This window comes from Carassius carassius, chromosome 18 (genome assembly GCF_963082965.1).
Source record: "Carassius carassius chromosome 18, fCarCar2.1, whole genome shotgun sequence".
NCBI classification, from domain to species: domain Eukaryota; kingdom Metazoa; phylum Chordata; class Actinopteri; order Cypriniformes; family Cyprinidae; genus Carassius; species Carassius carassius.
The window spans coordinates 9,766,338-9,791,510 of NC_081772.1; the positions used below are offsets into that span (position 1 = coordinate 9,766,338).

General features: G+C 36.6%; 1 protein-coding gene across 2 annotated transcripts; it reads right to left on the reverse strand.

The window, feature by feature from the left end:
• Positions 1-341: 341 nt before the first annotated feature.
• Positions 342-24,949, reverse strand: LOC132092329 (retinoic acid receptor RXR-gamma-B). 2 transcript variants are annotated; one of them, XM_059498508.1, is made up of 10 exons: positions 24,798-24,949; positions 6,723-6,955; positions 3,930-4,074; positions 3,637-3,816; positions 3,071-3,231; positions 2,806-2,935; positions 1,698-1,830; positions 1,464-1,555; positions 938-1,043; positions 342-842 (listed from the first exon to the last, which is right to left on the reverse strand). In XM_059498508.1, the coding sequence occupies exons 1-10, from the start codon at positions 24,826-24,828 to the stop codon at positions 695-697; spliced, it is 1,359 nt and encodes a 452-aa protein (XP_059354491.1). In that variant the 5' UTR covers positions 24,829-24,949; the 3' UTR covers positions 342-694. The 2 variants fall into 2 exon arrangements, with proteins under 2 accessions (XP_059354491.1, XP_059354490.1); XM_059498507.1 differs by lacking the exon at positions 24,798-24,949 and adding an exon at positions 16,282-16,439.
• Between the last annotated feature and the right edge of the window lie 224 nt (positions 24,950-25,173).

Below are 25,173 nucleotides of genomic sequence, written 5' to 3' on the forward strand. Positions count from 1 at the left end.
AGAAACTAGCTTTGTTTGTGCAAATATGAAATAGTCAATAAATGAAAGTCAATAATCTGTCATGTTTTGTTCTATGGACTGTGTTGTTCATTGTTGCTGTACAAACAAACAAACAAACAAACAAAACCACAACAACAGTGTGAGCTGGAGAATGTGTGATATTAAAAATCATGAACTATTGTATTTCTGGCATTAAACAACAGTCTCTTAAACACTGTTGTGCTGGTTTTCCTTTTAAGGGTGAGCATGACAGATTTTGGTTGGGGGCTCATTGAAATAAAGACAGAAAATGACAACTTGCTCCATTTTTTTATTCAAAAAAACAAACAAACAAAACATAGTATTTAAATATTTAAATATTTATTTGAACAGAATTCTAAACTTCATTTTAGAAATTATTGTTTGGATTTGATAAACATTCCTTGGATAAAATATTTTTTTTCTTTAAAACAGTAGATACCTAATATTAGCTATTTACATTCACAACATTTTTCAAAACCATACCAATACAAATTTAATCTGCATATGTTCAGACTTGCTCCTCTTTTTTCCCTTCCAGACTTTTTTCTTTCTTAAAGAATTATAATTTGTGCATGGTTTAAAATATGCAGAAAACTGCAATACCTTCCATCAAGTTCGTTATTATATTAGTTACATGAGAATATGTACAAAAAATGGTCCGTTGGAAGTCATGTCACGTGATCTGATGGGGTGCTTCGAGCATCTCCATCAAGAAAGTGTCTATGGGTGTGTCTCCAATCAGCTTGAAGAAAAACAGGTGCTCCAAACACTTAAGTCCAATGGATCGTAGGGCAGGAAGACGCAACAGAAGTTTAGCAAACCTGTAAAGCAGGCAGGGAGCAGGATAGCAGGTGAACTTGAGTATGTGCCACAGATTTGATCAGTATTTAACGAATAAACATGTACATGACTGTACCTGCCAGGCTGGTCAGGGTACTTGTGTTTAGTATAGGTCTCCAGTGAGGCGTAAACTTTCTCCCTCAGTGCCTCTACATCCGCTGGGTTGGACAAGCCTTTAGAATCTACGAGAAGAGACAATCTGCATGATTATAAATATACCGTACTCAGCATATCAAAACATCTAACATATCTTTACTTCTAATCTATTAACCTTCCATTTTGCGGTTCATAAAGGCATTTAAAGGCATTCTTTAACTACTACATATATTATATTATATTACAAAATACAGGTTTTCTCTTTAACTTGGGTTTTTAATTATATAATATTAGATGTGCTTTATAAGATAAAACCAATAAAGGTCTTCACAATTTATCATCACGCCAGGAGCATGCCAGGAAAAAATAAAAATAAAAATTGGTTTGTAAATAATGGTGGAACGATTCCTTTAATTATATTATATTACAAAACTTTAAATGAAACAAAATAACTTAGTTTATCTATGCTGCAGACAAGCATATAAAAATGTAAGTGCTCAACACACCAGGATTGAAGAGGACGATGGCTCTAAGGCAGCCTAGTTCGGTCTTATCCATCTGCATATCCTTCATTTTAGACACCAGCTCAGTCAAAACCCTGCCACACAAACACACACAACAAAGCTTTCCCTTGAACACAATAGTTGTAATAAAAATAAAGATGACACATATTTTCTGATCTTTCTCTAAACACACGAGCTGTTTATTAATTCACAGGTGTTGCAGGTAGAAAGACTCACCTGTTAAAGATGGAGCCCACACCTGCACTGTGAGCACTGCTCCTGTGGACATGGAGGCCTGTGCCCAGCAAGATGCCATCTTTAACTGTGATTGAGCGATGAGAGAAGGAAGCAATGAGGAGCTCGTTCCATCCTGTTAGAAGAAAAATGACATTAATTACATAAATTACATGACTATCTCTCCCCGTGTCTTAATTCAACACAGTAATCTTTATTAGCAAGTCTTTATGATGTTCTGCAGAGTGCATGTGAAAAGTTTGACCAGCAGAGGTCAGCATTCCCACTTACATTATCAACACAGTTCTGCCTGACCCTTTAACATGGAGTGACTGGCCAAAACTAAAACTATTAAAAAGATTTTAGAAATTGAAATCAAATAAACCTGAAATCAAATAAAAAAAAATGCCAATGATAGATGAAAACTCTAACGTTAAAATACTTTAATACTTTAAAAATAATTGTTGCCTTGGCAGCTAACTGAAATGAAGATGTTTATGTATTTTAATCACTAAAACTAAAAGTTATATATAAATCTCTCTCTCTCTCTCTCTCTCTCTCTCTCTCTCTCTCTCTCTCTCTCTCTCTCTATATATATATATATATATATATATATATATATATATATTTATTTATTTTTATGTTACTACTTTAGTTATGATTTCAAAATAAAGGCAAAATATGTATTTTATCAGTATCGCATTATTATATCATATCACTTCACAGAGGCCTAGCATGGACGATTATGCTGATGAAACTGGTTCCTGTTTAATCATAGGTTTTATAATTTTAGTATAGCTGTGCTTTGTAAGACAAAGTCAGCCATTTCAACAGATAAAATCAGTCTTCAAAAATTATTATTATTATTATTATTTGTCTATATCAGTGGTTCTGGAGAGCCACAGTCCTGAAGAGTTGTGCTCCAACCTTAATAAAATCTCACCTGTCTGCTGCTTTCTAGTAATCCTTAGACCTTTATTAGCTTGTTCAGGTGTGTTTGATGAGGGTTGGAGCTGAAGTCTGCAGGACTGTGGCTCTCCAGGACGTCGGCCACCCCGGTCTATATCTATATATGTTTACACATGTGTATAGACTTATGAGTGTCTTATACCTGCTCGAAGCAAAATGACCTGATCATCCAGAGGCAGATCTGAGAAATTAGGTATTCTCTTGGCCCACTCCACAAGAGTAAACAGCTGCTTGTCAGCTGCGTGGCAGATATTAGTGACTGGGTCATTTGTCTGGAGAAGGAGACCCAATGAAAAAGAGGAAAGTGAAAGAACGAGAGAGATTATTTAAGTTGTTACTTTCTCAAAGATTCAGCATGTATGTACTGTGTAAATTGTATTTGAATAATCTTAATATCTTTGTCTTACTGAGTTGCCAGGACTGTTCTCTGTGTATGTCTCAGTCTTAGGTTCGACTGCAAGTTCTGCATCCAGAATCTTATCCACAGGCATGTCTTCATTAAAACTGCTCGTCGATTCCACATCATTATCACCTTTTTCCCTCCCACGCTGCCTCTCTTCCTGCACCGCTATGGGGTCCAGCAGAGCAGAGTAAATGAGTACATTATAAATCATTGTAATGACTTATGGCACATTTAAACAATATTTAAGAAATCTCATATTTTTTATATTACCTTTATCTGTTATATTAAAATCTATTTTACTTTATTTAAAAGTATATTTTAGATACTGTAAGAAAACACTTGTACAATATAATGTATTCTATTATAAAGCAGTTATATAAGGTTATATAGAAATACTATATCATATAATGTATATTATATATAATTTTATTTAGAGTAATATTAAAGCATAATGTTAGAACGCTTAAAATATCTTCTGACCACAAAGGCAGCAAAAAACAAAACCCATCAGCAGATCAAAGGCAATTAAAAAATCATTGAATTATGGATACAGAACATGCAAATACAAACCTTCCCGTTTCATGCCCATTGCTAGGCACTTCTGGTAGCGACAATACTGGCAACGGTTGCGCTGGCGTTTGTCGATCAAACACTCTTTACAGTCTCGACATGTGTAGGTCAAGTCTTTTCGGATGGTCCTCTTAAAGAAGCCTTTGCAACCTTCACAACTGTAGACACCATAGTGCTTCCCTGCAAACACAACCATACTGAACCTCAGACGAGATGGAGATGTATCTTGCATTAACTTCCAAACTAAAACCGAATGCAACACCTAACATAACACCATCCCTGTGTTGTTGTACCTGAAGATCGGTCGCCACAGATGGCACAGAGGTGTTTGGAGAGGGATCCAGGGCTGGTGCACTGATAGCTGCTCATGTTGCTCAGCGGAGCCAATCCTGGTGGAGGCTTGATGTCTTCTGAGTTATTCACATTTAAAGAGTTCATCTGTACGAAAGGAAGAGATTAGATTCAACTTTATTGTCATTATGCAGAGTACAAGTACAGAGCTAATGAAATGCACTTAGCATCTAACCAGAAGTGCAAGGATATAGTGTTTTGTATACATAAAAGTGCAGAGTAAGTGAAGCTATGATATACAGAATGTACAGTGGAGTTGCTATATACAGTATTGAGCAGAGTATAAACAGAATATTAATAGGAATGCAATGTAGGGATTGTATGTACATTATGAACAGAGCAAAGTAGGATTATATACACATTATGAACAGCAGCAACGTGAGAACACTGGTAATAAATACAGTTGGAGGAGTGTGCAAAAGTATTGTTTAACAATGTATTATATGCAAAATAACAGTAGTTCAATGATATTTTTATAGAAATGGTTTACTGTGCTTTGTACAGTAACAACTTTAGACAGTTTCCAGTAATAGCTAGGATAGTGTGCAGTCTGTGCAAAATATGAGTAGTGCAAATACATGTATGTAAAGTACTGTGACCAGTGCAGTAAAAGAGCAGGTGCAGGTTAGATTGGTGGTGTGGCGTTCAGAAGTGTCACAGCCTCGGGAAAGAAGCTCTTTCTGAGCCCACTAGTGCGAGAGCGTAGGCTCCTTTAATGTCTGCCGGAAGGAAGGAGGGGGAAAAGTCCATCCATGGTTAGGGTGAGAGGAATCCTTGATGATGTTTCTTGCCCTGCCCAGACAGCGCTCATGATAAATGTTCTCAATGGAAGTTAACTGGGTGCCGGTGATCCATTGAGCAGTTTTCACCACCCTCTGGAGTTCTTTGCGGTCAGATGCAGAGCAATTGAGAGATGTGAGGAGATGTGAAGATGATGTGAGGAGAGACGGAAACAGCTTATCAAACAGTGCAACCAGGAGTAGACTTTTGTAGACAAATGGGAGGGGATATTTGTGTCTCTTTCCCTCTCAGAACAATTCACAATTTTCCATCACATACTGTTTTCTGCACTACTCCATTAAGCCTGAAGGGGGCAGTACATGGTCATACCTCAGGCATAAAGCAAGCATGTCAAATCCGGAATGTGTTTCAGTGAGCCTTATTTTGAGTGAATTACTGGCATATATGTTTGTCTGTTGATTTGGGTTTGTATTTGGCTGCTTCTTTTGTGGAGTTTAAAAAAATAAACTCCACTCACCTTTCACAACATAAATTCCATCATATCTCAAATGTTTGATAGAGTTTTATTGTTAATTAAAACTATACTTCTACAATGAAATAAAGCTGAATAATAATCCTGCTAGTACAAATTTAAGAGGAAAAACCAAAAATTAAAATTAGAAACCTAAATGAAAATAAGAAAATTTGCTTTGGCAACTAACTCACACACGTTTAATATTAAAATGATGAAAAACCAAAGTTTTATAGAAATAAAAACATAAAAACATAACAAAACAAAACTTTCTGATATTTACCTTGAATTTTCTTTAAATTCTGTTACTGTAACAAGTAAAAACCCATTTTCACACAATAGTGTGTTTTAAAAAGTCTAATATATTTTAATACATGTTATTTTATTTTAATTTGAGTCTTTTTTCCTTTATTTTGGGAACATTACATCAACTCGGGATCAAAAAAAGAAACACCCATGTAAAGGATTTCAGAAAAAGAAACACCAGGCACGGCTAAAGGTGCATGCTACCAGCATTACAAGATTTAACACATTTTCCTTTCATTTCAATATAATTTCAAGTAGACCCTGTATGTCAGAACACACACACACACACACACACACACACACTTACTTGCCCCATATGCCCATATACTGTAAGCTCATAGTTATTGATGTCCTTTCATTGGAATAAAAGCCTGAAACATTTGTCTGAGTCAATGGCTTTCTCTGGCCTCCAGGGAGAAATGAGACACACATACAGACACACATAAGATGACCTCTTTTAACACCAGGGCAACCCTTACACCCTTAAAAAATAAAGGAAAACAAAGCTGTCACTGGGTCGGTTCCCTAAAGTACAAAAGCTAAAAAGTACATCTTTGTACCTCACTTCCCTGTAAAAATGGTACATATTAGTACTTAAAAGGTACATATGTGACCCAGGACCACTAAACCAGTCAAAAGTGTAAACATTTTTGAAATTGAGATTTGTAAATTATCTGAATGCTTAATAAATAGGCTTTCCGTTGATGTATGGTTAGGATAGGACAAGTTTTGGCTGAGATACAACTATTTGAATATCTGGAATCTGAGGGTGCAAAAAAATCTAAATTGTGAGAAAATGACCTTTAAAGTTGTTCAGATGAAGTTCTTAGCAATGCATTTTACTAATCAAAAATTAAGTTTTAATATATTTACAGTAAGAAATTTACAAAATATCTCCAAGGAACATGATCTTTACTTAATATCCTAATGGTTTTTGGCCATCTAAAATCTATAATTTTGACCCATTCAATGTATATTTGGGTATTGCTACAAACATACCCCAGCGACTTAAGACTGGTTTTGTGCTCTAGGGTCACATATTAGTAACCTTTTAAAGGGTATTGTCAATAGGAAAATTTTTATTTATGAGAAAGCTCAACATTTCAGTTTGCAGGACAGACTTTGCTTTCAGTTGGTGTCAGTCCAAGAGAGCACTGAATTATGGGAAACTTCTTACCTGCGGGCTACTGAGAGTGTTAAAGCCCATACTTGGTGTAGAGGGCAAGGACATGGATGGTGAGCCCAGAGACGGGGCAATGACTGAGTAGGGTGAGGCCAGGCCATTCATGGATGAGCCCAGGGTGCTCATGGGAGGCTGTAGTGGGCGGGACGAACTGATGACGGACGGATGACCCACCATGGAGCTTAGGGGTGGCGGCTGAGAGGGAGGCGAATTAAGAACACTAGTGTCTGTGAATAGACAAAAAGAAAGATAAATATGAGACAAGATAATACCAATTAAAATGTAATACTAAAATGACTGCTGGTGACATCAGGGATCATTGACACATGGATGCTTCACAAAATTTACTGAATTATTCGAAATTATTCCAAACCTATGACCTGTAATGTATAAAATCAATCAGAAAGGTCAGTGTGACAGGTCTATATGAATTTGTCATGACAACCTGTGTTTTTATTTAGCATGTACAGACGTCAGAGAACAGGGTAGGTATGTGCGCACAGGAACATCTTGTAACTGTGGAAACGTGTGCCTTTGCAGAACATCAATTACCTCCTTTATTAAGGCCTAAAATGTGTAATGAAAAATATGTTTTTTGAGTAAATGTAAGAGGGCACTTCACTTAGAGAATGCATTAAGCCCTGCTGCTTTTACCATTCAGTCAGCAGCTGATGGAGTGCTACATACAAGTACCTGGTAATGGTAGTTTGTACCAGCACAAACACATATAATCTATCTAACGTAGTACAAGGACACACACAGAGCAAAGGTTGCACTTTTTTGCCAATATTGATAGTGTTGCAATCCTTTATCTCATTTCATCATTCATCAAAATGAAGATCAAATTAAATGATTAAATTAACATGAATAAAGCTTCAAGAGGTTGCTTTATTAAAATGTGCAACACAAAAAGCAGTGATTTGATCAGATATTCTGGTGACTGTAACTGTTAATCTCTTGCAGGTTATTTCAATATACTGCTAATGTATTATTGCAAAATAAACCCAGACAGGGTGATCAAGAACTCAACATAAAGAGGAGGGGATTTGAGTCCAACGTAAATATATGGCTGCTTACCAAATAAATAAAAGGACATAATGTTACATTGAGCTGAAATTATTTTAGCAAATGAAAAGAAAGAGACCGCAGAGTGCTACAAGACAATGGACAATCATCAATTTCAGTTTAGCAGTCAAAATAGTGCATTCATATATATTTTTTAAACTCTCATATATTACTAAATGACTATAAAGCTAAACACTAAAATACATAATATGCAAAAATAAGGATTTTTAAATTTATCTCTTAAGTCATCTACATTTTTTATCATTCTCGTGCTGAGAATGATGGGAAATGTAGCATGAACCACATAAACCTGCCAAATGAGAAGTTTGTATACACTGAGGAAAAAAGGTACAGGGCTGTCAATGGGCCAGTACCCTAAAGGTACATCTTAGCACCTATTTACTCCAAAATAGTACATATTACCTTAAAGTTAAATTTTAGTACTTTAAAAGTACATATAAGAACCTAAAGTGTACATATTAGTACCTTTTTAATGGGTACTGCCCCAGTTTTTTTTCTGTGTGTAGGGAGACACACCCTATAAGTGTCTGAAACTAGCTTCTTTTGTAATATAATTCCCTATCCTGCCGTTTCTTTTACTTAAAATTAAACAAATCCAGGATTTACTGTTTATTAACGGGCCTATACATGAATTTCAGCACTTAAACACTGTAGTATGTTATAAACAAACAGTTGGCAATGGCTGTATTCTTCCAAGCTGGTACATGTGTGTGTGTCCCAGACTCTGGGCAGAAAGGGGATTTTTGTGGCAGATGGCCAAGATGCCTTTGGTGGGGCAGAAATATGGTCATACAGTGGTCCACGTGTCTGCCTATCCTCAAATGGCCCACCTGATCCATTGCATTTAAAACAGACCACACAAGTTCAATGCTTAAGACAGACTGCCTAAGGCTGAAACAAGGCCGTTACACAGAATCTTTATGGATTTGGTACTGCATCTTTATACAGAGCTTAATTTGACAGTGAAAAAAATTATTCCTAATATCGAAAAAATAATGTTCACGATCAAATCAATACCAACATACAGAAGGACATTAAGGCTCCCCCAGAATATATGCCTCTAACCTTTTACTCCAAAGTTTCAGTTTTATTTTGACTTTAAAATTTTAAACAAAACAAAAAGATTTGCATTTCATTAGGTCTAAAATAAAAGTTGTTTAGATGCATCAACATTTAGTGGATAATTCAGATCTTATTCTTCAGAGATGGTCCTTGTGCCAGACATTCATCAGGATTTCACAATGACTCTCGGCAGTGAACATGACCTTTGTACAGCTGTCTGGGAGCAAAGTGCAGCCTTTGGTAGACTGCTATCAAATTCAGCAGAGACCACATGAAATCCCACAGGTCAGTGCGGACACAATCACAGACATAAACTGTTATAGATGTGTTCAGTTTCAATGAACAGAAGATGGAAATTATTCTGCAATTAGTAATACAAAGCTTGAATAATAACAGATTGGAAAGTGACATGAAGAACATAAAGAGTGTGTGCCATTTAAAATTTACAAAAGAAAAGGACACAATTATTATTTTATTATAATATATATTTTTTTAGAATTCATTCATTTTAACTCTAATTGCTAAGAAAAAATTTGCATTTAACAATATTGAATGTGACTCCAAAAGTCAAAATACATAAACTTGCAATAAACTAGATTTTATTGTTTATTGTATAATACTAAATAACACAACACCCCCAAAAGTAAGTTTTGAGATTTAGCTTTTCAGATTTAGGAGCATATTATTGGCTGGAACAACACAGACAAACACACATACACACGCAGACAAACACACAATGCGTGAAAATCATAATCTCTTGAATCACTTATTTCCATCCTAAACGAAGTTGAAATCTGATAATTTATCACTAAACCCTCTTCTCATCACTGACAAATATTTTCAACCAACCTGTCAAAAAGACAGGGGTTGTGGGAAGGGCAACAGACACAAAAAGATTGGAAGGGGGTAGAAGTGATGAACACTGTCCCACTCTATCCCAGTCTGCCACAGAGAGCACCCTGACATTAAATCAACCCTTATTAATGCCATATGCCCATAATCCTTACAAACACCACTTAATCAGCCATATCATAAACTACTTTATCAGCACATGCTGTGTTTCTATGTGAATAATTAACCTACACAAGCAAAGTAAACTTTATAGCTGGTAATAATCTTATCTTTACCACCTAAACATCTCATTCACCATTCGTTAAATGAATAAACATTAATTACATGCTACACACACACACAAATGTAAAAAGACACACAAGCTCATGTTTTTCTTATCAGAACTGCTGAAATAATGCATGTCCCCAGAATCGCTGACAAAGGTAAAAATGAGCTGGACTCATGCAGGCCGCAGGAGGTCTGGGATATGTTTACTTTTGTATGGCAGTATTGACATCTGTCTTACACTGTAACTATTGAAAGGGGTTTTTCTGTTTTTGAAGGACTCATGTGTTTGAGTGTGTGTTCTGGTGCAAAAAAAAAAATCTAAGGCCTATAACTGCTTTAAGTGGATGACAAAGTCAGTGTTTGAAAAGGTAAGAGAGAATGAATACTAAAGAATAATAGAGGACTATCAAGTGAAGAGACATCATTCAGTGAACCAGGCATGCACTCTGAGTGTGTCCTGTAGTAACCTCTGTTTCACTCTGTTCAAAACAAGCACATTTTGTCACGTGCATCACACACACATAAAATAACTTATGCTGACAACTGCTTTATATTCACACAAAAAAGTGAAGTAAAATAAGGACAGACAGACAGATAAACATATAGACATCTAATACTGTACACTAAATATTACTGTCTGAAACTGGACATCAGAAAAATGCTGACTGGGTCGATATGTTGAAATTTGGAAACAAACTTGACAGGAAATGTTAAGCTGCAAAACATCCTATCATATCGTGATCATATGACAGCTGATATTCTGTGGCACTGAAGTGAACTGGTTTAAAAAAAACCTGAGTAATGTTTGTGACATCTTACATTTGATGACCCCTGTTAATGTCACAATGTAACGATCAGCAGGGACTGTTCCAATGAACATTGCACAAGAGTTTTGAAGTAACTGTGTTCCACCAGACCTCGTTTATTAAAATGAACTGAACGGTTACAGATTCTAAAACACTTTAAAGGAACACTACTTTGTTTTAAAAATAGGCTCATTTTTCAACTCCCCTACTGTTTTACTGTTTTTGAATCCATTCAGACGATCTCCAGATCTGGTGGGAGCACTTTTAGCTTAGCTTAGCATAGATCATTGAATCTGATTAGACCGTTAGCATCTCACTCAAAAATGACCAAAGTCTTTGTATATTTTGTCCTGTTTATAACTTGACTCTTCTGTAGTTACATCATGTACTAAATTGTGATTTTCTAGGCTGATATGGCTAGGAACTATACTCTCATTCCAGCGTAATAATCAAGGAACTTTGCTGCCGTACCATGGGTGCAGCAGATGCAGTGATATTACGCAGCGCCTGAAAATAGTCCCAGCTAGGTAACTTCCAATAAGACTATTTTCAGGTGCTGCATAATATCAAATACATAATTTATATGCATTTAAAATATATATAGTACACCAATTGTTAATATTAAAATTACAAAAAAGTGGTTTGAATTAATGATTTAATGCCATTCATGAATACTTCACTTGTTTCATTACTAAATGAATCATCGTTTTTTTTTAATGATTCTTGAATCGAGGTTGCGATCTTCTAACGATTTATCATGCAGCTCTAGTGCAAATATATCAATTTTTATATATAATTTAAATATATTTACTAAACAATATCCAAGTGCACACACTTTTTGACTAAAAGCCCTAATATTAGGACTATATGAAAACAAATAAACCACAGCAGATGATTTAAGTACTGTGCGTGTACAAGGCGTAACCAGGTTTTTGCATAGTTTAGAGTGACAAATCGTACCAGCGTACTTTTTAAGTCAAAATATGTACCCGCTACGAAAAATGTGAACAGGTTAGCAGGTCTGGAAATGTAAAAGTGTAACTTTTGATCAACCTAATATATCTTTGCTAAATAAAATGAACAATTTCATAAAAAACTATCTTACTAAACCCAAACTTTTGAACAGTGGTGCATAGAATAATATTCTCTCCTGTTGCAAAAAAAGAAAGAAAAGAAAACAAGATTCTGTAAAAAAAATTCTGATTAAGGGTCACACTACTAGCTAGCTTAACAATCCTGCAAATTAAAAGAGACAACAAGTTATGTTCCAAAACTCCTGAAACTGAGCTTGAAGGTTTAACGGAGGATCAATGTAAAGTTTCTTCCAAGAGAGGCAAGAGAGAATTAGAAACAGAAAAAGTCACAAAAATCCACCCCAATACATGTAAACGCCACTTTCAGAATACACCACTTTCACATAATTTTGGAATATTTGAAATCAGCTGTCTTAATCAAAACATAAAAAGAAAATTGATCCTTTCATCTTAACTCAGCGTTTTAAACTAGTTGAATGTGATACAAGAAAGCACTTTTACTTAAGTTCCTTAAGGCAACAACTGCACACAAAAAAGTGTTACCAAATGAGATTAGATTTTAGGTTACAAATGGGATCTAACAGCAGCTGCATGTGAGAACCCACATAACCACATAACCATGAGTAACCTCAACAAAAGAGGGAGATTTTTTTTTTTTATAAATAAATGAATAAAGAGGGGGGAGGCTCTGTCTGTAGTGTTTATATCAAACATATTGTACAATTTTGAAAAACTGTCTAAAAATAATCTCATCAATGAACAAAGACCTTCAAAAGATGTTTTCAGTTACATTTTTGCATAACTTCAAAACACATAGTTTCCAGGTGCAATTAAAACTATATAGGCAGTACAACAATAACAACTTTCTAAATGCAATTTTCTGGAACAAAATATTACACAAGCACACACAATAATGCAGTTTGCTCCAATACCATCGCCACTGTTTACATCCGCCATATTGCCTAACAACATGCTCGTGCCTGCAAGCAGACCACCAAGGTCTGGAATAAATTTTGTTCTCTGAATGACTAATTTGCTGTTAAACTTCTCATAAGAATGCCTGCATGACACGTATAATTAAGTTTGCAAGTGTCCCTGGTATAAAAACTATCGCTGTTTGATTCAGTAGCAATATCTGGCAACACTGCTTTGCCAGCACAAAAGACAGCAATCAAAAAAAGCAGTTTACAGAATGGAAGGAAATACGAAAAAACTAGCCATGAAGAAGTCTTTGCTATGTCTTTCAGTATAGTTACATTTTCACAAATCATGCTATAAACTTTCATAAGAGCACTAGACAAAGTTATTTTAGTTATGTATTGTTGCATGAATAATAAACTGATCAAATTAATCCATCCTTAAATATGGTAAAGTATTAACGAATTTTGGTGCAATAAATAGAGTATGGTCAAATACAGTTTCTTCTGTGTTCCAAAGAAAAAAGAAAGCTATACAACTTTAGACAGACATTAGGTTGAGAAAATGATGACAGAAATTACATTTTTAGGTGAACTATCCCTTTAAGATTTGTCATCACTAGAATTAAGATGCCTAGGCATATCTGTTAAGGCATGTCCACATACTTGTAATGTATGTTTCAGCTGTACTTTCCAAAACATCATATATATGTTATATTAAAGACCCCTAGATGTACTCCAGTGTAAATGTAATCTTTTACGTAATATTAATTTGAAGAAAGAGACATACATGCAAAATTTCATGCAGGCTCACTTCCAAATGTCTGTATTGTGCACGTTTTATTTGTTTTGTCAACACTGACGCCTCTCAAAAGAAAGATGGAAACAGAAAGAACAACAGGAGCGACCGTAAATCGGTGACAACAACTTCTGTCAGCGATTACTATTGTGTGATCAAATAGGAGTTTGTCCTTGTCAGTCCAAGTATTTACACATACCCAACCACAAAAAAATGACCCTCAACAGTCAGGGAACTACATTAACCTTTTCCACTGGTGGCACTTGCGCTACTAACTTTTTCAGTTACTGGCGCAAAACATGATTTGGTCGCACAAATTATTTATAGGAAGCCACTCTGGATAATAATGAACAATAATGAAACTATTGCATACAGATGTGCTTTTTATTTTACTTGACATCTTTTAAACCACATGTCTTCTTGTTTTATTTCTTACAGTACACACAGTGCATTGCTCCGTCTTGGTACCTTAACCCAGGGCCGCAGCTGGGGTTAGAGGGGCCCTGGTGCAGGTTGTACAGTGGGCCCTGTTTGAAATTGTTTAATTTGTACTGTATGTTCATTCTATTTATTTATTTGTGTTATTTAAACAATGTTTACGTTTTTTAAGTTTGTAGGTGTCCAAAAACTAATTTAAAATAGCACTGCATAGTCTTCACTGTAAAATAAAATACACAGTCAAACCAAAATGAAAATCAATTTCACTGGTAGTCTACAGTATGAAGAATTTTTGTGTACAATATTTCACAGATCAGTCTTCACAGTAATTCAGTCAAGAGCAGTGAGTGATTTACTTTCATTTTCATACATTAAAGACACTGACAGCAGAGCTAGTAAATTAGGCGCGGTCACTTTAGGAGACAAAGAACGCATCCAATGATACACATCCGATTTCTTTCTCAACTCTTTACTTTAACTTAAGACATACCACAGACTTTTTCGAACACACTTTCAAAGACGGGTATTTTGACATACTTTGTATGTATATGTTGTCGGTACAAAAGCAAGAAGACTTTGAGCTGTGTCTCTGCATGCGCCCTGAACACCAGAAAACCGCGGTGCTGAATTGAGCTCTTTCGCAATTTTTTTTTCTGTTTGTTTAAACTGCGATTTGTATTTGTTCATTCAGGTGCAGGAGGACGTGAACGTCCTGAACGAGAGCTCGGTTCAGTGTTGCTGTCCGTGAGATGTGGCTCTCTCGTGCGCACTGAGCACAGTGCGCGAGTAACCAGATACTCAGTTCAGCTTTCCCGCATCTTGTGTTTGAATGCTTTAAACTCTTTTGAATGTTTAAATTGGCAAGCCAACTCGATGTGTTGAATGCTCTGAGCACGTTATAAAACGTATTCTTAAAAATACACATTTCTGTTTAAATAAATGCTCATATTAAATCAGAGCATAACACACAAGGTACAAAAATAATCAGTGATACATTAGCGACCCCATAAAAATTAGGGTCGCAATGGCATTTTAAAAGTTCGCATATGCGACCATTTTGGTCGCAGTGTAGTTCCCTGCTCAACAGAACTATTGTTAGAGAGAAACAGAAGAAAAGCAAAGCAGCTAGGGGGTGAAGTACAGTGAGTGTGTGAGATATATAGGGATATACTGAAATAGACTGATCCAACCAGACCTTCCTAAAATATCCACAATACTCCAGTGCTACCTTACCCTGATCTATAACAGCTGAACAGCATTAGAGAACATAGCTTTGCCAAGTACTCTCACTGCCAATGGCTGAGAGCAGAGGTAACAGATTAATTACACACAAGCCATGATGACATGCCAAGCAACTGTCTAATCAATAGTGTAAATTCAACACACACACACACACACACACACACACACACACACACACACACACATATATATATACATATATATATATATATATATATATATATATATATATATATATATATATATATACATACACACATAATATATAGTAGTTTTAAGCTTTCTATTCATCAAAGAAATATTAAGCTGTCAGTAATAATAAATAATAATAAAAATGTTTATTAAGCACCATACAGGATATTAAATTCTGAAGGATCATGTGACAATGAAGATTGGAGTAATTGCTGTTTACAATTCAGCTTTAACATCACAAGAATAAATTAGGTTTTTAAATATTTAAAAAAGCGGCAAGTTTAAATTACAATAATATTTTACAATATTATTGTTTGCTGTACTTTTGATCAAATAAATTTTAAATGCAGTCTTGGTGATTATAAGACTTCAAAAAACACTGTAGTGTTTAATACAATAAAACAAAATAAAAATCTAAACCTAAGCAAACTTTCACCATGTGCAATGTAAAAAAAAAAGCACATATATAAAAATATATAAAATTCATAACTAGATTTAAGCAAAATATATTATTAAATATGACATAATCAACCTGACTATTATAATTTTTTCAACGTTAAAATATACTCATGTCTCCAACTTTGGGGTGGGACTATCCATTTTTCCAACAAATGGCAGACAAAGAGAACCGGAAACCTGTTTGAAAATAATAATATTTTTTTTTTTCATTTGGCAATGTTAAAACAAACCAATTTCAGTTATGAATGTAAGCTGTGTATTCCCTTGCTTAAAAATAACAACACCTTGCTTCCAGTTGTTTCCAACAGCATGATTCTCTCATCTTCCCCTAGGACGCATCAGCCACGTTATTCCTGGGAACTTAAGTATTACAGGAGTATCTTATTATCAGATACTCACGATTGTTGTAGTGATCGCCCTCTCTGCTGTGACTCTGACCGTGAAGAGGCAACGCTGCCGGATGCCACATGACTGCGAGCACCACTTGACCAAATCTCACCAGGCACAGTAGAGCACCTGTCCGAACAAAGACTCACTCTGCTGATGGAACAGATGGGATATGAGTGAAACAGGACGGCTGTAGTAGGAGGATCCACAGGGAGGAGTCTGCTAGTTAAAGGGATTACTTGGATTATCAACGATTGAATCCAGCAGGAACCATTTACTGCCACAAAGATCAGCCTCTCTCCAAGCTTTGACAAAACTCCTTCTGCACAGACTGCAGTCTGCCTGGAAAGAGGCTCAGAAAGTCATATCTATCAGCCCAACCGGCCACCTGTTGCACGGCCAGAGATGAAGTGAGCTTGAGTGTGTGTGTTTTAGATTTTAATATAATTGTAAATTTACAGTATATCTGATTTTCAATAACATTCTATAATTTACCATAATATCACAATAAGACTATTACAGCAGTGAAGTGGCAATGGCCGTGCTCTCTCACACATGCACGCACAGTTCACAGCCAAGCCTGGCAGCCTCCTCTCACTCTCACACACCTGCTTGTGTGTTCATTATCTAATGCACTTGTAACTTTAGACACTGCCTGTGTTTGTGCCATGCTGCATAATGTACTACATTAGCAAAGAACAGTTTAAAGACAATTTACCTAAAAAGAAAAATGCTGAAAAAAATATATATATTTAGATAATGTTCAGAAATTTAGAGTTTTTTAATTAATACAATTTATTCTGAAAGGAATGCATTTAATTGATCAAAAGAGACAAATAAATGCTGTTCTTTTTAACTTTTTATTCATAAAAAAATCTGAAAAAATGTATCACACAGTTTCCACCAAAATATTAAGCAGTTTTCAACATTGGTAATAATGAGAAATGTTTCTTGAGCAGCAAATCAGCATTTTAGAATGATTTCTGAAGAATCATATGACATTGAACACTGGCATAATGGCTGTTGAAAATTCAGCTTTGCCATCAACAGTTATTTAAAAGTTTAATTAATATTTCAACATATTACAGTTTTTACTCTATTTTTGATCAAATAAATGCAGCCTTGGTGAGATAAAAAAAAAATCAACAAACCTCAAACTTTTGAACAGCAGTGAAAAACAAATAAATAATGAAGATAAATAACTACAACTTTTTATTTACTGACTGAGATATCAGCGTGGGTCATGTCAGTGTCAATGGAATTTTGAGCCAAATTAATTGTGCAGAAAAAGATTAAAAAGAAGCTTTGAGAGATTTCAATACAGTGATGCATTGATGAAGACTTTCTACTAAAGCCTACAATACATCAATGCTGATGCCATTACAGTTTCACTGAAAGACAGTGGAGAGGACTGCCTTCATGACAGAATGCCTTCAGGGTGAATCTAAAAAAGCCTCTTTAATATGTCATCCTATAAAAGCAATGCCCCACATGGATGTCTCTGAATGAGATGAGCATTACGATCACACAGAAGATTGACACAATTGGAGCTGCCTAAAGAGATATTAGGAGCCTCATCACCAAAACAACTGTATTAGATTTTCTATCTTCGTGCATTTCTTTTGCTAAAAAAACGATCAGCCACTGAAATATATTTTAAAGTAACTTATCCTTCTGATAAACTTACACATTAAAGCGGACATAACACACACAGTTTCATCTCATGTTAATCTTGAGTACCTATATAGTAGTACTGCATCCTTCACATTTCTGATGTGTCTTTAGTTTGATCAGATTTATAAAAGACCGATACGGTTGTAGCTGAGCCATGGGCTGAGCAAGAGTCACGAACATGCAAAGCTCTTGTGTTGCGCTCGCCTGCAAGCTGTGACACTGACATAAATAAACCAAGAAAAAAACTTTATTGACTTAAATTAGATATGGCTAAAAATTAGATCCAGCAATATAAATTCGATCCAGAAGACTTCCGTAACCCGAATGAAGCACATTGATGGCCGAGCTATTGCTCTCACGCTTGCTGATGTGTGCGGAATCTTCCTGGAGAAGTGTTCATACAATGAATCCCTCCCTTTATGACAACATACAGGGCCATATTCTAAAAAAAACTTTTCGAAACTTTGGAGAGTTCTCTTTCAGTTTTCTTTGTTTTGAAAAGATGTGTGGTTTAGGTTTGTTGATACAGATAAAAATATTGATAAAGAATTTTGTATTATAAATGTATTAATTCTCGTAGGTAAATACCATATCCACAAGTGTAATCTCCAATATGCCACATTTTAAGGTGTTTTTAAGGTGTGTTTATATCTTGAAATGCTCTCTGTATTGAAAAATATTTGGAAAACACTGACTTGTGCCTTTTTCAGGATTCAGTAAGGCAGTAAGATTTTATTTATTTTAAAGAAATTTATATTTTTCAGCAAACATGCAATTAACTGATCAGAAGTGACAGTAAAGATTCTTCTGAATGTTAGTGTAACAGCTGACTTTGAGGGTCAAAGACGCAACTCTCCGCCCGTGTTGACAAGCACATGAACACAGTTCACCCGCTACTACGATGTGGGTCCACATCTAACATTTCAAAGCACCATGTCCTCTGAGAAGCAATCAGGACATGAACACGTCCGTAGGTCAAAATAGATTTCCACCCTTGCCCTAGTCTACTTTAACCTAGAATGTCTATAAATCCAGAACAAGGAGCTAAGGGACAAAATAGCATCTCTGTTACTTTATCTACAGCAGCTATAGTAGCTGCACCACAAGGGTTATGACGGTGCATAAGAATTGTTAAACTGCTGTGAAAAGGGACTAATGTCAATAATCATTTAATTTTAATTGATAGAATACATAGGCCTACACCCCAATAGTGTTATGATGAGGACACTTTTTGCAAACATTTTCAAAAAGAATACATACACTCACCCTTCCAATATGTTCTTTTACCAATCGACTACATATCTTCTGTTTCCCCTGGCTAGGCTTCTTTGACTCTCCAAGCCAAGAATGTAAAGGGCAATTGTGCTCAGTAAGTCATACAGGTGCATCACAATAAATTAGAATGTTGTGGAAAAGTTAATTAATTTCAGTAATTCAAATTGTGAAACTTGGGTATTAAAACAAAATCAATGTACACTGAAGTATTTGGTTCTTTTAATTGTTATGATTTTGGCTCACATTTAACAAAAACCCACCAATTCACTATCTCAACAAATTAGAATACTTCATAAGACCAATTAAAAAAACATTTTTAGTGAATTGTTGGCCTTCTGGAAAGTATGTTCATTTACTGTACTCAATACTTGGTACTAGGGGCTCCTTTAATTACTGCCTCAATTTGGCATGGCATGAAGGTGATCAGTTTGTGGCACTGCTGAGGTGGTATGGAAGCCCAGGTTTCTATGACATTTTTTGGTCTCTTGTTACTCATTTTCCTCTTGACAATAGCCCATAGATTCTCTATGGGGTTCAGGTCTGGTGAGTTTGCTGGCCAGTCAAGCACATCAACACCATGGTCATTTAACCAACTTTTGGTGCTTTTTGGCAGTGTGGGCAGGTGCCAAATCCTGCTGCAAAATGAAATCAGCATCTTCAAAAACCTGGTCAGCAGGAGGAAGCATGAAGTGCTCCAAAATTTCTTGGTTAACAGGAGCAGTGACTTTGGTTTTCAAAAAACACAATGGACCAACACCAGCAGATGACATTGCACCCCAGATCATCACAGACTGTGGAAACTTAACACTGGACTTCAAGCAACTTGGGCTATCAGCTTCTCCACCCTTCCTCCAAACTCTAGGACCTTGGTTACCAAATGAAATACAAAACTTGCTCTCATCTGAAAAGAGGACTTTGGACCACTGGGCAACAGTCCAGTTCTTCTTCTCCTTAGCCCAGGTAAGATGCCTCTGACGTTGTCTGTCTGTCGTTCAGCAAATTTCTCGACACATCTGTGTGTGGTGGCTCTTGATGCCTTGACCCCAGCCTCGGTCCATTCCTTGTGAATTTCACTCAAATTCTTTAATTGATTTTGCTTGACAGTCCTCATAAGGCTGTGGTTCTCTCAGTTGGTTGTGCATCTTTTTCTTCCACACTTTTTCCTTCCACTCAACTTTATGTTAACATGGTTGGATATAGTGTTGTCACGGTACCAAAATTTCAGTATTCGGTACCGATACCAGTGAAAATCCACGGTTCTCGGTACAAATTTCAGTCCCAAAGCAAAACACAAAAATATGCTAATAAAAAAAACCCCACACTTTTTATCACTAAAACTTAAACCAATGCCATTCTTTATACTTATTTACAATTGTGTTTATACAAGTAATATAATTACGAAAAACAATAAACAAGTTTCCCCCAAATTTAATTTGCCTTTTAATTAATGATATTTAAACACATTTTATTTTTTGGTAAATAAAGGGGATTTGCTATTAAAATTAAAACATGGAAGAAATATTGTGCGATTTATTTCTTTAAAAAGTTTTATTAATTTTTTCAACAGTAGTAGCAGTATCACAGTAGCAGTGTCCATTTTAAAATGTAAGTTTAATTTTCATGACTGGATTTTGAGATTCCGACCACGTTTTCTGAAATCATAGCACTGTATGCGTCAAGAACCGGGTTGACCAGGTACTCGGTACCACCGGTACTTAAAGAATCCTGGTACCGTGACATTTTCATTTTTTTAGTACCGACTTGGTACCGAAGTACTGGGTCTTTTGGCAACACTAGTTGTATACAGCACTCTGTGAACAGCCAGCTTCTTTTGTAATAAATGATTGTGGCTTACCCTCCTTGTGAAGGGTGTCAATGATTGTCTTCAGATTATCAGTCTTCCCCATGATTGTGTAGCCTAGTTATCCAAACTGAGGCCTAGTCCACACGGACACGGGTATTTTTATAACCGTAGTTTTTCCTCCTGCGTTAAAAAAAAAAAAATCCCGTCCACATAAAAACGCAAAAACATGCTATCAAGCGCTGTCAAGAGCATGCCACACCAGCAGGCGGTGATATAACCCAAAGCAGTCAGCAGCACACAATCTGACGTCAAACACAGCGGATAACGGCGCACATTCTGACGTCGCAAGGCAAAAACCCCGGTTATACTGTCCACACGACAACACAAATGCTCACCCTGGCCGTAGTTGTCAAAAATGTTCGGTTTCGGTGCCCTGAAACTGCGTTTTCATGTGGACGAAAGGCCGGACCGCGTAAAAAAAGTCACGGGTATAAAAATACCCGTGTCCGTGTGGACAGGGCCTGAGAGACCATTCGGAAGGCTCAGGAAACCTTTGCAGGTGTTTTGAGTTGATTAGCTGATTGGCATGTCACCACATTCTAATTCGTTGAGAATTGGTGGGTTTTTGTTAAATGTAAGCCAAAATCATCACAATTAAAAGAAACAAAGACTTTCTACTTCAGTCTGTGTGGACTGAATTTATTTAATACAAGAGTTGAATTGAATTACTGAAATAAATTAACTTTTCTACAACATTCTAATTTATAAAGATCCACCTGTATGTTGAAAGCTTAAAGCACATATAGGAAATCTACAAAAACCACTGTGAGCAGTTTGAAAGCATGTGTACAGCTGACAATAACAAAAGCCTCCGAGCCACTCCTGCCTAACAACTGCAGTATATGTTGTTTCTGTGTCTTTGGACTTGCAGAGTGGGTTTGCATTGTTAAAGGCGGTGGAATGTTGTCAGCTATAGGCACTTCTCAGAAGACCTATGACAACAAGAAAGAGCTGAGAGTGAAGGCTCAATGATTCCTTCATTTACATTAAAAAATTATGGTGGCGCATGACTAAATCATATGTTTACAGTATAACTCTATATTTATTCACTTATTTCCCATTTTTATTTCATCATGCTTGAATACAGCTTTTACACTATTTTTTAATATAATATACTATTTTTGTGTTTGCACTACAAAACCCTGGCCCGGAGTAAAAATACATCAACAATGTGTAATACATCTGATATTACCTTTAAAGCATATATACAGTAGGCTGAATTCTTGCTCAGCAGGAAAATCCAGCTTACAGTGGTCATATGACATTGCTAAAAAGAACATTATTTTGTTTATTTGGTGTAATGAAATGTGGTTTAAGGTTTAAAAAAAAACATTATTTTCCACATACTGTACATTATTGTTGCTCCTCTATGCCCCGTCTTTCTGTAAATTTTTACAAAGCTCATCGTTCTGAAAAGCAGGGTGTACGCTGATTGGCCAGCTATCCAGTGCGTTGTGATTGGCTGATTAGCTCAAGCATGTGACTGAAATATTATGCTCTTTATCATACTGTGATGCCATCTCCCAGCACAACGAGACAAAACCAATAAAGCCCATTATAAACGAGCCATTTGTTACATCCAGTGGGGACATAATTATGGATTATAATGCCTCAAACTGTCTTTTCACACATTGTGTTGTGTATCGTGCGTCGTAAACATCTGCATTTGTGATTGGAGAAACGAGAAACGACAAACAACAAACAACACTGCTCAAAACTCATGTTTAAATTGTCAGTGGCAAATTATTAAATACAAAAACTTACTTGTTATAGAAACAACCTTTGTGCACACCCAGCACTGTAGGCTACTCTCCCAGGTTCAAGAAGCAGTTCTCCGTAAAATGCGCTGCACACATCTGAATATTTGGGTTGAACTGTTCTGGAACAGTGTTGTAAATACAACTTAACCACTGATTTCTGGTTGTGTCCTCTTTTGGAAAGCCAAACAAATTAGTTTCACTTTCACAACGAAACACAGCATCTCCACGACATGGCAGGGGCAGCACCAACAATACTACAGTGAGTGTAAAAGTTACGCCTTCTTTCTTTGCGTGAACATTTGGGCGGCATTATGCAAATATTCCGTTTCCGGCTGTTCATTACTGTGCGTTCACACCGCCGGCGTCGAGAGCGTCAAAGTGGCCGGAAGTCATTCATTTTCAATGTAAACCGGTGTCGACCAGCGAGACTTGGGTCTCTGCAGAGCAAAAGTGGGCGTTTATCACCTTGTGGGTGTTTTCAAACTGCTGGGTGTTTCTAGATCATGCAATCTGAATGATCCCCCTATCCCAAACCCACCCCTAAACCTAACGTCACTATGACGTCAACCAATCAGGTATCATGGTGTAAAAACACCCTGATCTGGTAACTCCCATTACTTTCCTGCAGAGACCTATACTTGGGGAACAGCGGCGAGGAGCGGCGCGGCGCAACTTGGCCGTTGAGAGCGTTGAGGAGAGTTGAAATCAAGACAACTTTATGGTAATGAGCTATGACGCGGTTGGGCAGCAACCAATCGGAACGTAGAAGTTCCAGAGAACGCAGCTCCGACCACATTAGTTCACAAGCACAATGGAGGACAGGTTGTTTATTGCTGTTTCGGGTTTGCAATAATCTATGATGTGTCCCTGTTTGCGTACAGGGACATAAAAAATAAATTAAAAGTGATACGTGGACCAAGGTCTCTGAGATTATTCATTTTAAGTAAAGGACCTTAATATTTCGTCCACAACAATATTTAATGAGGTTAACTTAGAACGTTACCCTCCTTGTGGTTAGTCCAACACAAGCTTGTTTGCCTTGCGGCCGCTTTAAATACAAAATAAGCTACGTCAAAACGTCTGTGCACTCACGAATCTTTCTGCAGCGTCATGAGCAGAGCGGCAAGAGCGATTTTTGACGCTCTCGACGCCGGCGGTGTGAACGCACAGTTAGATGGTGTAAGCTGGTAAACCATCTTGAACCAGCTACGAGGTGGTTATGCAAGCTTAAGACGGTTTTTGGGGTCTTTGAAAGCTGGTCAACCAGCTTGTAAGAAAATATCTTAAATTGTATTTTCCAACAGTGTATAATTCAATAACACGTGCTAATCTATTGTATTGCAGTTAAGTTTTTAATATAAATAATAATTATAACTAAATTCATTACATCTTGACTTCAAAATGTCAAGTCAGTTGGATTAACAGCATCAAGCACTTTGATTAGGTGTGACAAATTGGCAACTCTTTATATGAATGAGTCTTATGACTTACACTCAACACTGTCACACCACAACTTGTTGGAGTTGTCCTTGACTTTGCCTAAAATAACATGTCATTCGCACTCACTCCTGAAACAAGCCGCGAGCGTGGAAATACAAAGTTTGCGCTGAAATACAAGCCTATACACACACTCATTCCTATGAGAAGTGTACATTCTATACAAGACTGGAAACCATCTCAAACTCAATAAATAATAATCCCGACACAACAGGCGTGCTTTAAAGGCGATCGATTAGATAAACGCAATTAAAGTAACAACCATTGTAAATCGCGGCGCGATCACCTGACCGATGTCAACGCACGCAGGCTGATGGGACTATTATCTGTCTGAAGTGCATAAGCGAAGTTGTTTAAACGCTTTCGCGGCATGCGCGTTTTAGTCAAACAGAACGGCCAATTGTGAAAATATGACACAGAAGAGCAGCAACAGGAAATGAAGAAAGACGGCGACTTACGAAGATGTAAATATGTGTCGTGAGTATCCATTCCGAATCGGTTTACTGTATGGTCTTGTCCTGGAGAAGCACGCCACTACTCTCGATTCCTCTCCCCAGGCCGAGTGAACTACAGTCTGGCGCTGCTGGCTGGCTCGGGGCCCCGCTCAGGGGGAGGCGGGAGGAGGGGTTTCACCAACGACAACAATCAGATAAGAAGACACAGGCAGATGACTTCAGCACATGTGTGCAACACTTTTGTATATGCTTTTATAGAAAGCATCTTACATTGCATTTTTTTTATTATTTCCTTGTAACTGAACCAAAAATCTTGGTTTCAGTGGCTATTAAACCATTCAACCATGAAAATTAACAGTATCAAGATGGACTCAAAAAA